This window comes from Salmo salar, chromosome 17 (genome assembly GCF_965601325.2).
Source record: "Salmo salar chromosome 17, fSalSal1, whole genome shotgun sequence".
NCBI lineage: Eukaryota > Metazoa > Chordata > Actinopteri > Salmoniformes > Salmonidae > Salmo > Salmo salar.
Genome location: NC_138307.1, coordinates 19,378,522 through 19,392,547, shown reverse-complemented (window position 1 = coordinate 19,392,547; position 14,026 = coordinate 19,378,522). Strand labels below are relative to the sequence as shown.

Sequence of the window (14,026 nt, the reverse complement as noted above, 5' to 3'; positions counted from 1 at the left end):
ATCCTAGTGGAGAGAGGGGAACCATCCAGGGATTACAATCTGTTGTAGGTGTTAACTGCTTTCAGTTCCCTTTATTCTCCTGGTTAGGGATTAGATAATATATACATAGTCCTTGGATTAGGGCCTATGTGTTATTTATTTGTATTCTCCCCAATTTTGATCTTGTCTCATCGCTGCAACTCCCCAACATGCTCGGGAGAGGCGAATGTATCCTCCGAAACATGACCCGCCTAACCGCGCTCCTTAACACCCGCCAGCTTAACCCGGAAGCCAGCTGCACCAATGTGTCGGAGGAAACACTGTTCAACTGGGGACCGGGGTCAGCCTGCAGGTACCCGGCCCACCACAAGGAGTCACTAGGGCACGATGAGCCAAGTACAGCCCCACCGGCCAAACCCTCCCCTCACCCACACGACGTTGGGCCAGTTGTGCGCCATCCTATTGGACTCCCGGCCGGTTGTGGCACAGCCCGGGAACGAACCCGGTTCTGTAGTAACGCCTCTAGCCCCGCTATGCAGTGCCTTAGACCGCTGCACCACGGGCCTGTGTTTTAGCACAGCAGGGGAAAGGGACCCATTACCCCGTATGGACCATTACCTCCTAGACTGGTAGGCTACACTTCAAGAAGCTTCTTACCACTTTTGCATGAGAGTATCCAAGTCAGAGACTGTAGGGAATTCCTCTCAAGCAGTAGCTGTCTGTCAAACATGCATATTTGAACTGTAATTTGTTTGTGAACAGCCTCTATTTTGGGATAGCCACCTATCAAACAGGTCAGTTTATTTTTGTTCTCAAAACAATTCTTTACTGCTATATTGTCCTTTGATAATGGATTCCTTGAGCCACTGAGACAGACAGGGCATTAGTTTTACGCAGAGTGGACCCCAAGAGCAGACTCAGACAAGGGGACTGGGATGAAGTAACCAAGGTATTTATTTAAACACGGGGGAAGATGGAGTGCAGGCCAGGGGAAGCTCGGGTGGGTTGCAGGAAACCAAGTGCGGAGGCTGAGGCTGGAGCAAGAGGGGTTGGGACAGGGTAAGCAGGTCCGGAGGGGAATCCAAGGGAGTAGTGTCATGATTCTCTAAAGCAGAACCCAGAAGCCGACCAGGACAAGGTGAGTAAAATGAAGGTGAGTATTTATTTACAGAGTCAAGGTGAAAGCAGAATAATCCAGGAGACGAAGCGGCAGCGGAGGGGGGGGGGGGGGGGGGGGGGGGGGGGGTGAATGTTCCGGGAGAATGACTGTAGACAGAGTAAACGGAGGTGAGTAACTGGTAAAAAGTACAGAACAACAAAACTAACTCTAGTGACTTGAGGCTGATACGCTGACACAACATACTGTTCATTGCTAACGATCCAGCAGGGAATGGATGTCAGGTCAGGGCTTATGAAGAGAAGAGGTGATGATCAGGACCAGGTGTGCAGATGGCTGATGAGATGCAGGTGCGGGTAATCGATAGATCTCCCGCCTAGCTTCGTCACCTGGCAACCAGACAGGGTGCATTCAGGAACCTCAGAAAACAGACTCCAAAACAGAAAACAGTCAGCTCAGGCAGAAAACAGACTCAGGAAGCGGGATTCATTACAAGTAGCTTATAAAGTGAAGAGCCTGCTGCCACTCCCCCTCATCAACCCAGTCTTCACTATGAGTTGTAAGGTAGCCCACTAGGGCACATTCCCCTATGATTTCCTTGTAACCATATCTACTGTTTGTTATGCATTTCTGTGAATTACTTAGTTAGTAAATAAAGGATTTTAAGACAATTGATTTATGGATGAATCATAGTGAAGACTGGGTTCGTGCAGATAACCAACAATTTACGAAGTTTGGAATGAGACTGACGTGAGGTAAAGAATACGTCATTAATCAGAAGACTAATTGATCAGATATAACTTTGTAATCTGAATATTTTCCTTGGTGCCCCGACTTCCTAGTTAATTACAGTTACACGATTAATCAGTTTAATCGCGTAATAATAATTACAGAGAGTTATTTGATAAATGAGTCTTCAGTTTTAATGATGCCAAAGACACGACAATGGTGTGTGTGTGTGTGTGTGTGTGTGTGTGCGTGTGTGTGTGTGTGTGTGTGTGTGTGTGTGTGTGTGTGTGTGTGTGTGTGTGTGTATTTGACAAATAGGAAGATGATAGGGTGACAACTTGGCCTGGCCAAAAACATACATCATAATGTACTCAGGGCAGTGCCCTCTCAGATAGTGAAACTCATAGAATGCTTTGTAGAGTAAAGGGGAAAAGAGGCAGTGCAGAACACTCTAGCCAAAGTTCTCTTGGTAACTGACTATGTTTCTGAACAACTAGGGAGTTGTATTTTAAACAAGATACACAGTATCACCAAGATCATGGCATGTATTTTATCAATTGAAGATATATTGTTGTCGCAAATGTGTTTGTTGACCATTGATATCTGAAATATTCTTGTTTACTTTTTTGTGTGCGCTCATTGCTTGAGAACAAAATATTTCCACATTCTAAGAAGCTTTACACTTGACGGACCTGAGGAGCATAATGTTGTAAGGTACCCAGCCATCTTACCTCACATCCTTCCCTGTACAAAGAGTTTGCAACACTGACCAAAGACCCCAGTGTCTTCTGCAATATGACAGTAATTGACGTGCATGCAATTTGAGCATATCACGTAAGTGACACTTAGTGGACAGGACCTTGACATGGTGTAATGTAGGTCACAGGGATGTTAATGACAGACATGTAGACCCTCTCATCCCACAGCAGCTCTACCCAAGATTACCATTATTCTCTGACACCTTAACAATAGATATCACTTACTGACAAACTCAATGTCTTGTTTATTTGTGATCGTTTGTGTGTTTGTGTGTGTGTGAATGCCCACATTTATTGCCACTTTGTGGCTGAGGGGAATTTTCTCTGTACAGGTGGTAGTTCGCAGCCCCAGGTACTTGTTTAGGAAGTAGTTGAAATGTTCTCTGGTGAATATTTTGTTTGGTTATATCATGTATTAAGGTAAGACCCAAGTGCAGACTGTGTGAAGTAACAATGTTTAATGTAACAACAGGGGCAGGCAAACGACAGGTCAAGGCAGGCAGGGGTCGATAATCCATAGTAGGAGCAAAGGTACAGGACGGCAGGCAGGCTCAGGGTCAGGCAGAGTTCAGTAATCCAGAGAGGGGCAAAGGTACAGGTTGGCAGGGGCAGGCAGAGTGGTCAGGCAGGCGTGCTCGGAGTCAGTACAGGCAAGGGTCAAAACCAGGAGGGCGAGAAAAGAGAAACTGGAAAAAGCAGGAGCTGAGACACAAAATGCTGGTTGGTTTGAACAAACAAGACGAACTGGCACAGAGAGACAGAAAACACAGGTATAAAGGGGGTGGAGACAAGCACAAGGACAGCTGAAACAGATCAGGGCGTGACATGTTAGGCCAAGCCGAGAAGCAATGGATCATAGCCGCGGTTGTACTGGACTAACGTGTGTGTAACTATTAGTCCCATTGGTGCTCATCTTAAAGTGGTACTCCAGTCTCATTTTCATCTCATTTAACACCTGATTTACTTAACAAAAGGCACACCTAAATAGATGGTCCAGGCATGTCACATGTCATGAGGATGGCATAACACATTCTCATCAGACCAACTCCTTGAAGTTTGCAGCCTATAAAACACTATTTTGCTTAAAGCATATTTTTGTACCCTTTAGTGTGTGTATTTGACTGTGTTTATACTTGGGATATTGCTTTAAAAACAGTAAAAGTTCAAAAATCACTGGAGGATGTCTTTAAGTGAAGATGTCTCAAAGACAAGAGCATCAGAAGTTAAAGGCTAGTCTTTCTCTGTCTGTCTCTATCTTACCGTAATATATTTAGTAATGTGCTCTCAGATCCACCAACAGCTGACAGAAAAAGTAACTGGCTAAAAAGTTCCAAACTGCTGTAAAACTTATCTTTTTGATAATTCAATGAAAAAGTGGAGTGTATGACTTTCATTTCTGATCATTGAGGAGGCAGAATTTGAGGCTGACAAATGACTCACGTGCAGTGACACAAAACAGGATGTCTTGACACTTCCATCCCAGCTGGGATGTCTTCAAAACAGTGGCAATTCCCTCTTCATTATCATAGAGCTGGATGCAAAGATGACAGGTGAGAACCTATATAGTTTTAGAATACTCATGAAATTTGGATGGAGGGATGGATTTGGGTGGGTGGGTGGGTGGATGGATGGGTTTGGGTGGGTGGATGGATGGGTTTGGGTGGATAGATGGATGGATGTGTGGGTGGATGGATGGGTTTGGGTGGATGGGTTTGGGTGGATGGATGGGTTTGGGTGGATAGATGGATGGGTTTGGGTGGATGGATAGAGGATGGGTTTGGGTGGATGGATGGATGGGTGGGTGGGTGGTGTATGGGTGGGTGGGTGTATGGGTTTGGGTGGATGGATAGATAGATAGATGGATGGATGGTTTGGGTGTATGGATGGATGAATGAATGGGTGGATGGGTTTGGGTGGATATATGGATGGATGGCTGGATGAATGGGTTTGAATGGATGGATGGATGGGTTTGAGTGGATGGATGGATGGATGGATGGATAGGTGGATGTGCTTGCATGGATGGATGGGTTTGGGTGGATGGATGGATGGATGGGTGGATAGGTTTGGTAGATGGCTGGATGGGTTTGGATGGCTGGATGGATGGGTTTGGGTGGGTGGATAGATGGGTTTGTGTGGGTGGATGGATGGATGAATGAATGGATGAAGGGATGGTTTGGGTGGATGGATAGATGGATGGTTTGGGTGTATGGATGGATGAATGAATGGGTGGATGGGTTTGAGTGGATTGATGGGTTTGGGTGGGTATATGGATGGATGGATGGCTGGATGAATGGGTTTGAATGGATGGATGGATGGGTTTGAGTGGATGGATGGATGGATGGATGGGTGGATGTGCTTGCATGGATGGACGGGTTTGGGTGGATGGATGGATGGATGGATGGGTGGATAGGTTTGGTAGATGGCTGGATGGGTTTGGATGGGTGGATGGATGGGTTTGGGTGGGTGGATGGATGGGTTTGTGTGGGTGGATGGATGGATGAATGAATGGATGAAGGTATGGGTTTGGGTGGATGGATGGGTTTGGATGATGGATGGGTTTGGGTGGATGGATGGATGAGTTTGGGTGGATGAAGGGATGGTTTGGGTGGATTGATGGGTTTGGGTGGATGATGGATGGGTTTGGATAGATGAAGGGATAGGTTTGGATGGGTTTGAGTGGGTGGATGGATAGGTTTGGGTGGATGGATGGATGGGTTTGAGTGGGTGGGTAGATGGGTTTTGGTGGATGGATTGATGGATGGATGGATGAGTGGGTGGATGGGTTTGGGTGGGTGGATGGGTTTGAGTGGATGGGTGGGTGGATGGGTTTGGTAGATGATAGATGGGTTGGGATGGATGGAGTGGTTTGAGTGGATGGATGGATGGGTGGATGGATGGGTTTGAGTGGATGGATGGGTGGATGGTTTTTGGTGGGTGGATGGATGGGTTTGGGTGGATGAATGGATGAAGGGATGGGTTTGGATGGATGGATGGGTTTGGTTGGATGGATGGATGAGTTTAGGTGGATGGATTGATGGGTTTGGGTGGATGGATGAGTTTGGGTGGATGGGTTTGGGTGGATGGATGGATGGGTATAGGTGGATGTATGGATGGGTGCGTGGATGGGTTTGGGTGGATTGGTGGGTTTGGGTGGATGGATGGATGGGTTTGGGTTGATGAATTTGAGTGGATGGATGGATGGGCTTGGGTGGATGGAGGGGTGGATGGGTTTGGGTGGATGAATGGGTGAAGGAATGGGTTTGGATGGATGGGTTTGGGTGGATGGATGAGCTTGGGTGGATGGATTGATGTGTTTGGGTGGATAGATGAGTTTGGGTAGATGGGTTTGGGTGGATGGATGGATGGATGGGTTTGGGTGGATGTATGGATGGGTTCGTGGATTGGTTTGGGTTGATTGATGGGTTTGGGTGGATGGATGGATGGATGGGTTTGGGTTGATGGATGGGTGGATGGGTTTGGGTGGATGAATTTGGGTGGATGGATGGATGGGCTTGGGTGGATAGAGGGGTGGATGGGTTTGGGTGGATTGATGGGTTTGTGTGGATGGATGGGTGGATAGGTTTGGTAGATGGCTGGATGGGTTTGGATGGGTGGATGGATGGATGGGTTTGGGTGGGTGGATGGATGGATGGGTTTGGGTGGGTGGATGGATGAATGGATGAAGGGATGGGTTTGGGTGGATGGATGGATGGATGGGTTTGGGTGGATGGATGGATGGGTTTGGGTGGATGATGGATGAGTTTGGATGGATGAAGGGATAGGTTTGGATGGATGGATGGGTTTGAGTGGGTGGATGGATAGGTTTGGGTGGATGGATGGGTTTGAGTGGGTGGGTGGGTGGGTGGATGGATGGATGGGTTCTGGTGGATGGATAGATGGATGGGTGGGTGGGTCAATGGATGGGTTTGGTAGATGATGGATGGGTTGGGATGGATGGGTTTGAGTCGATGGATCGGTGGATGGATTTGGGTGGGTGGATGGATGGATGGGTTTGGATGGGTAGATGGATGAGTATGGGTGGATGGATGGATGGGTTTGGGTGGATGGATGGATGAGCTTGGGCAGATGGATGGATAGGTTTGGGTGGGTGGATGGATGGCTTAGTTTGGGTGGATGGGTTTGGGTGGATGGATGAGTTTGGGTGGGTGAATGGGTTTGGGTGGATAGATGGATGAGTTTGGGTGGATTGATGGATGAGTTTGGGCGGATGGATGAGTTCGGGTGGATTGATGGGTGTGGGTGGATGGATGAATGAGTTCGGGTGGATGAATCAAATCAAATGTATTTGTCACATACACATGGTTAGCAGATGTTAATGCGAGTGTAGCGAAATGCTTGTGCTTCTAGTTCCGACCATGCAGTAATATTTAACAAGTAATTCAACTTAACAATTTCACAACAACTACCTTATACAACCAAGTGTAAAGGAATGAATACAAATATGTACATAAAAATATATGAATGAGTGATGCCCGAACGGCATAGGCAAGATGCAGTAGATGGTATAGAGTACAGTATATACATATGAGATGAGTAATGTAGGGTATGAAAACATTATATAAAGTGGCATTGTTTAAAGTGGCTAGTGATACATTTAATTACATCAAGATGGCAAGATGCAGTAGATGGTATAGCGTACAGTATATACATATGAGATGAGTAATGTAGGGTATGTAAGCATTATATAAAGTGGCTAGTGATAAATTGATTACATCATTTTTTCCATTATTAAAGTGGCAAGAGTTGAGTCAGTATGTTTGCAGCAGCCACTCAATGTTAGTGATGGCTGTTTAACAGTCTGATGGCCTTGAGATAGAAGCTGTTTTTCAGTCTCTCGGTCCCTGCTTTGATGCACCTGTACTGACCTCGCCTTCTGGATGATAGCGGGGTGAAGAGGCAGTGGCTCGGGTGGTTGTTGTCCTTGATGATCTTTTTGGCCTTCCTGTGACATTGGGTGGTGTAGGTGTCCTGGAGGGCAGGTAGTTTACACCCGGTGATGCGTTGTGCAGACCTCACTACCCTCTGGAGAGCCTGACGGTTGAGGGCGGAGCAGCCGTATAAGGCGGTGATACAGCCCGACAGGATGCTCTCGATTGTGCATCTGTAAAAGTTTGTGAGTGTTTTTGGTGACAAGCCGAATTTCTTCAGCCTCCTGAGGTTGAAGAGGCGCTGCTGCGACTTCTTCACCACGCTGTCTGTGTGGGTGGACCATTTCAGTTTGTCCGTGATGTGTACGCCGAGGAACTTTCCACCCTCTCCACTACTGTCCCATCAATGTAGATGGGGGCTGCTCCCTCTGCTGTTTCCTGAAGTCCACGATCATCTCCTTTGTTTTGTTTTGAGTGTGAGGTTATTTTCCTGACACCACACTCCGAGGGCCCTCACCTCCTCCCTGTAGGCCGTCTTGTCGTTGTTGGTAATCAAGCCTACCACTGTAGTGTCGTCTGCAAACTTGATGATTGAGTTGGAGGCGTGCATGGCCACGCAGTCGTGGGTGAACAGGGATTACAGGAGAGGGCTGAGAACGCACCCTTGTGGGGACCCAGTGTTGAGGATCAACGGGGTGGAGATGTTGTTACCTACCCTCACCACCTGGGGGCGGCCCGTCAGAAAGTCCAGGACCCAGTTGCACAGGGCAGGGTCGAGACCCAGGGTCTCAAGCTTAATGACGAGTTTGGAGGGTACTATGGTGTTAAATGCTGAGCTGTAATCGACGAACAGCATTCTTACATAGGTATTCCTCTTGTCCAGATGGGTTAGGGCAGTGTGCAGTGTGATGGCGATTGCGTCGTCTGTGGTAAGCAAATTGGAGTGGGTCTAGGGTGTCAGGTAGGGTGGAGGTGATATGGTCCTTGACTCGTCTCAAAGCACTTCATGATGACGGAAGTGAGTGCTACAGGGCAGTAGTCATTTAGCTCAGTTACCTTAGCTTTCTTGGGAACAGGAACAATGGTGGCCCTCTTGAAGCATGTGGGAACAGAAGACTGGGATAAGGATTGATTGAATATGTCTGTAAACACACCAGCCAGCTGGTCTGCGCATGCTCTGAGGACGCGGCTGGGGATGCCGTCTGGGCCTGCAGCCTTGCGAGGGTTAACACGTTTAAATGTTTTACTCACATTGGCTACAGTGAAGGAGAGCCCGCAGGTTTTGGTAGCGGGCCGTGTCAGTGGCACTGTATTGTCCTCAAAGCGAGCAAAGAAGTTGTTTTGTCTGTCTGGGAGCAAAGACATCCTGGTCCGTGACGGGGCTGGTTTTTCTTTTGTAGTCCGTGATTGACTGTAGACCCTGCCACATACCTCTCGTGTCTGAGCCGTTGAATTGCGACTCCACTTTGTCTCTATACTGACACTTAGCTTGTTTGATTGCCTTGCGGAGGGAATAGCTACACTGTTTGTATTCGGTCATGTTTCCGGTCACCTTGCCCTGATTAAAAGCAGTGGTTCGTGCTTTCAGTTTTGCCCGAATGCTGCCATCAATCCACGGTTTCTGGTTGGGGAATGTTTTAATAGACGCTGTGGGTACAACATCACCGATGCACTTGCTAATAAACTCGCTCACCGAATCAGCGTATTCGTCAATGTTGTTGTTCGACGTTATGCGGAACATATCCCAGTCCATGTGATTGAAGCAGTCTTGAAGCGTGGAATCCGATTGGTCGGACCAGCGTTGAACAGACCTGAGTGAGGGTGCTTCCTGTTTTAGTTTCTGTCTATAGGCTGGGAGCAACAAAATGGAGTCGTGGTCAGCTTTTCCGAAGGGAGGGCGGGGGAGGGCCTTATAAGCGTCGTGAAAGTTAGAATAACAGTGATCTAGGGTTTTGCCAGCCCTGGTAGCACAATTGATATGCTGATAGAATTTGGGGAGCCTTGTTTTCAGATTAGCCTTGTTAAAATCCCCAGCTACAATAAATGCAGCCTCAGGATATGTGGTTTCCAGTTTACATAGAGTCGAATGAAGTTCTTTCAGGGCCGTCGATGTGTCTGCTTGGGGGGGAATATACACGACTGTGATTATGATCGAAGAGAATTCTCTTGGTAGATAATGCGGTCGGCATTTGATTGTGAGGAATTCTAAGTCAGGTGAACAAAAGGACTTGAGTTCCTGTATGTTGTTATGATCACACCACGTCTCGTTAATCATAAGGCATACACCCCCGCCCTTCTTCTTACCAGAGAGATGCTTGTTTCTGTTGGCGTGATGCGTGAAGAAACCAGGTGGCTGTACCGACTCAGATAGCGTGTCTCGAGTGAGCCATGTTTCCGTGAAACAAAGAACGTTACAGTCTCTGATGTCTCTCTGGAATGCTACCCTTGCTCGGATTTCGTCTACCTTGTTGTCAAGCGACTGGACATTGGCGAGTAGTATGCTCGGGAGCGGTGCACAATGTGCCCGTCTACGGAGCCTGACCAGAAGACCGCTCCGTCTGCCCCTTCTACAGCACCGTTGTTTTGGGTCGCCGGCTGGGATCCCATCCATTGTCCTGGGTGGTAGGCCAAACAGAGGATCCGCTTTGGGAAAGTCGTATTCCTGGTCTTAATGTTGGTGAGTTGACGTTGCTCTTCTATCCAATAGTTCCTCCCAACTGTATGTAATAAAACCTAAGATTTTCTGGGGTAACATTGTAAGAAATAACACATAAAAAAACAAAATACTGCATAGTTTCCTAGGAACGCGAAGCGAGGCAGCCATCTCTGTTGGCGCCTGATGATGAAGGAATGGTTTGGATGGATGGGTTTGGGTGGATGGATGGATGAGTTTGGGTGGATGGATGGGTTTGGGTGGATGGATGGGTGAGTTTGGGTGGATTGATGGATGAGTTTTGGCGGATGGATGAGTTTGGGTTGATGGTTGGATGGGTGTGGGTGGATGGATGGATGGATGACTTTGGGTGGATGAAGGGATGAAGGGATGGGTTTGGATGGATGGGTTTGAGTGGATTGATGGATGAGTTTGGGTAGATGGATGGGTTTGGATGGATGAAGGATGGGTTTGGGTGGAATGGATGGGTTTGGGTGGATGGATGGATGGATGGATGGATGGGTTTGGATGGATGGATGGGCTTGAGTGGGTGGATGGATGGGTTTGGGTGGATGGATGGAAGGTTTGAGTGGGTGGATGGATGGGTTTGGGTGGATGGATGGATGGATGGGTATGAGTGGGTGGATGGATGGATGGATGGGTTTGGGTGAATGGGTGGATGGATGGGTTTGGGTGGGTGGGTGGAAGGATGGGTGGGTTTGAGTGGGTGGATAGATGGGTTTGGGTGGGTGGTTGGATGGATGGGTTTGGGTGGATGGATGGGTGGGTTTGGGTGGGTGGATGGATGGGTTTGGGTGGGTGGATGGGTGGGTGGGTTTGGGTGGGTGGATGGATAGATAGATAGATGGATGGGTATGGGTTTGAGGGTGGGCGGATGGATGGATGGATGGATGGGTGGGTGGGTGGGTGGGTGGATGGATGGGTTTGGGTGGGTGGGTGGATGGATGGATGGGTTTCTTGGATGGATGGATGGGTTTGGGTGGGTGGATGGATGGGTTTGGGTGGGTTGATGGATGGATGTGTGGGTTTGGGTGGGTGGGTGGATGGATGGATGGATGGGTTTGGGTAGGTTGATGGATGGATGGATGGGTTTGGGTGGGTGGGTGGATGGATGGGTTTGGGTGGAATGGATGGGTTTGGGTGGATGGATGGGTTTGGATGGATGGATGGGCTTGAGTGGGTGGATGGATGGGTTTGGGTGGATGGATGGAAGGTTTGAGTGGGTGGATGGATGGGTTTGGGTGGATGGATGGATGGATGGGTATGAGTGGGTGGATGGATGGATGGGTTTGGGTGAATGGGTGGATGGATGGGTTTGGGTGGGTGGGTGGAAGGATGGGTGGGTTTGAGTGGGTGGATAGATGGGTTTGGGTGGGTGGTTGGATGGATGGGTTTGGGTGGATGGATGGGTGGGTTTGGGTGGGTGGATGGATGGGTTTGGGTGGGTGGATGGGTGGGTTTGGGTGGGTGGATGGATAGATAGATAGATAGATGGATGGGTATGGGTTTGAGGGTGGGCGGATGGATGGATGGATGGGTGGGTGGGTGGGTGGGTGGATGGATGGGTTTGGGTGGGTGGGTGGGTGGATGGATGGATGGGTTTGGGTGGGTGGGTGGGTGGATGGATGGATGGGTTTGGGTGGGTGGATGGATGGATGGGTTTGGGTGGGTTGATGGATGGATGGGTGGGTTTGGGTGGGTGGGTGGATGGATGGATGGATGGATGGGTTTGGGTGGGTTGATGGATGGATGGATGGGTTTGGGTGGGTGGGTGGATGGATGGATGGGTTTGGGTGGGTGGGTGGGTGGATGGATGGATGGGTTTGGGTGGGTGGGTGGATGGATGGGTTTGGGTGGGTTGATGGATGGATGGATGGGTTTGGGTGGGTGGGTGGATGGATGGATGGGTTTGGGTGGATGGAGGATGGGATGGATAGATCTATAGAAAGAAATGTACAGAATATCTGTTGACTCTATACAAAAGTTTAGATAGAATAACAGTATAAGAGTAAGTGATCATATCATAAAAAGATCCACACTGACTACTGTTTTCCCCATCTCCAACAGAGCTAGAACAACCATACGTCCTGGACTATGATTACAATTCAACCAACGACTCCTATTACTCCAACATCACCTCCTTTGACCTGAACTATAACACATTGTCCTGTGCAGCTCAGCCCCTGTGTCCCAGTGCCGTCATATTCCTGTGTGTCCTTCACATCGCCATCTTCCTGTTGGCTGTTCCTGGTAACCTACTTGTGGGTCTCGTGATTGGCTTCAGTCAACAGTCCCTGACCCCATCCGACGTCTTCCTGTTTCACCTGACTGTAGCCGACGGGCTGCTGGCTCTGACCCTGCCCTTCTGGGCTGCTAACACGCTCCACGGCTGGATCTTTGGTGACTTCCTGTGTAAGTGCCTCAGCCTGGTTATGGAGGCTAGCTTCTACACCAGCATCCTGTTCCTGGTGTGTATCAGTGTCGACCGCTACCTGGTGATCGTTCGCCCCGCCAAGTCCCGTAAGGGCCGCCGAAGGGCCTGCAGATGGTACGCCTGCACCTTCATCTGGGCTCTGGGGGGCGCCCTCTCTCTCCCTGCCCTCTTCAACGAAGCCTTCACGCCCCCCAGCGGTGGTCCGACGAGGTGTGTTGAGCGCTTCGACCTCGGCAGCGCCACCCACTGGAGGCTCGCTACTCGCGGCCTACGCCACATCCTAGGGTTCCTGCTCCCACTAGTAATTATGGTGGCGTGCTATAGCATCACCGTGTCCCGGTTGCTGCAGACGAGCGGCTTCCAGAAGCACAGGGCCATGCGGGTCATCATTGCCGTGGTGTTCGCCTTCCTCCTGTGCTGGACGCCGTTCCACATGACGGTGATGGCCGACACCCTGATGAGGGCCAGGCTGGTGCGCTTCGACTGTGCTGAGAGGAACAGGGTGGACCTGGCCCTCCAGGTCACCCACAGCCTGGCCCTGGTCCACAGCTTTGTTAACCCAGTGCTGTATGCCTTCGTGGGGGAGAAGTTCAGGGGGAACCTGGGTGCCCTGGTCAGGAAGTCACGGGGACCAGAGAGGGGGTCGTCGTCTCGATTTAGCAGGTCCACATCCCAGACCTCAGAAGGGAATGGACTGTTATGATTGATCTGGCCGGTTGTTCCCACATTACTTTGAATCAGGGTTGGGGTCATTTCCATTTCAATTCCACTCAATTCAGGAAGTACTCTAAAATTCCAATTCCAATTCTCTTCAATGCTTTTCAATGAGGACATTTTTAAAATCTAAATTGGAGTTTGGTTCACTTTCTGAACTGACTGGAATTGAAATGGTATTACCTCCAACCCTGCTTTGAATAAAGTATAAGATTGTCCCTTTGTAACATATTGTAGCCTAACATTCCTTGCCTGACATTGAATATGTGCTGGCACCATCCAGCTGCAGACACAGATCCTGTATGTATGTGTTCTTTAATGTCCCTCCATATACTAATGCCCCTGGCGTCTGTACATGTATATAATGCCCTCTGTTGTCTGTTGTATTAGGTAATAAATACCCTGTGCTGTTGTTGTTTGTCCAAAGCTGCTTGATAAGACACAAGACACATTTCCTCAAAGGGAATAATGACACAATAAACTCAACTCCAAATCTTTCAACACTCCAGAGTCAAAAAAACAACAGAAGTTACCTTCCAGTCAGGGGCCAGCAGATGTATTTTAGGTCTCAGGCAAGCTATCTCACCATACATGGTTCAAAAGGCTATATTTGGCTCCCTTCTAGTGTTTGGTATTAAGAAGGCCCTACCGCCGGTTTATTACCCATATGTTCTGTCTGTTATTACCAAATGACTTTTACCCCCATTCACCAGCAGAGGGCAGTCATTACAT

The 14,026-nt window shown here is 48.9% G+C and overlaps 1 protein-coding gene across 1 annotated transcript; it reads left to right on the top strand.

Annotated features, from left to right (window-relative positions):
- The first annotated feature begins 3,926 nt into the window (after nt 1-3,926).
- LOC106575635 (C-X-C chemokine receptor type 1) lies at nt 3,927-13,706 on the top strand. The gene is made up of 2 exons (XM_014152244.3): nt 3,927-4,133; nt 12,214-13,706. The coding sequence occupies exons 1-2, from the start codon at nt 4,127-4,129 to the stop codon at nt 13,281-13,283; spliced, it is 1,077 nt and encodes a 358-aa protein (XP_014007719.1). The 5' UTR covers nt 3,927-4,126; the 3' UTR covers nt 13,284-13,706.
- Nucleotides 13,707-14,026: the final 320 nt, after the last annotated feature.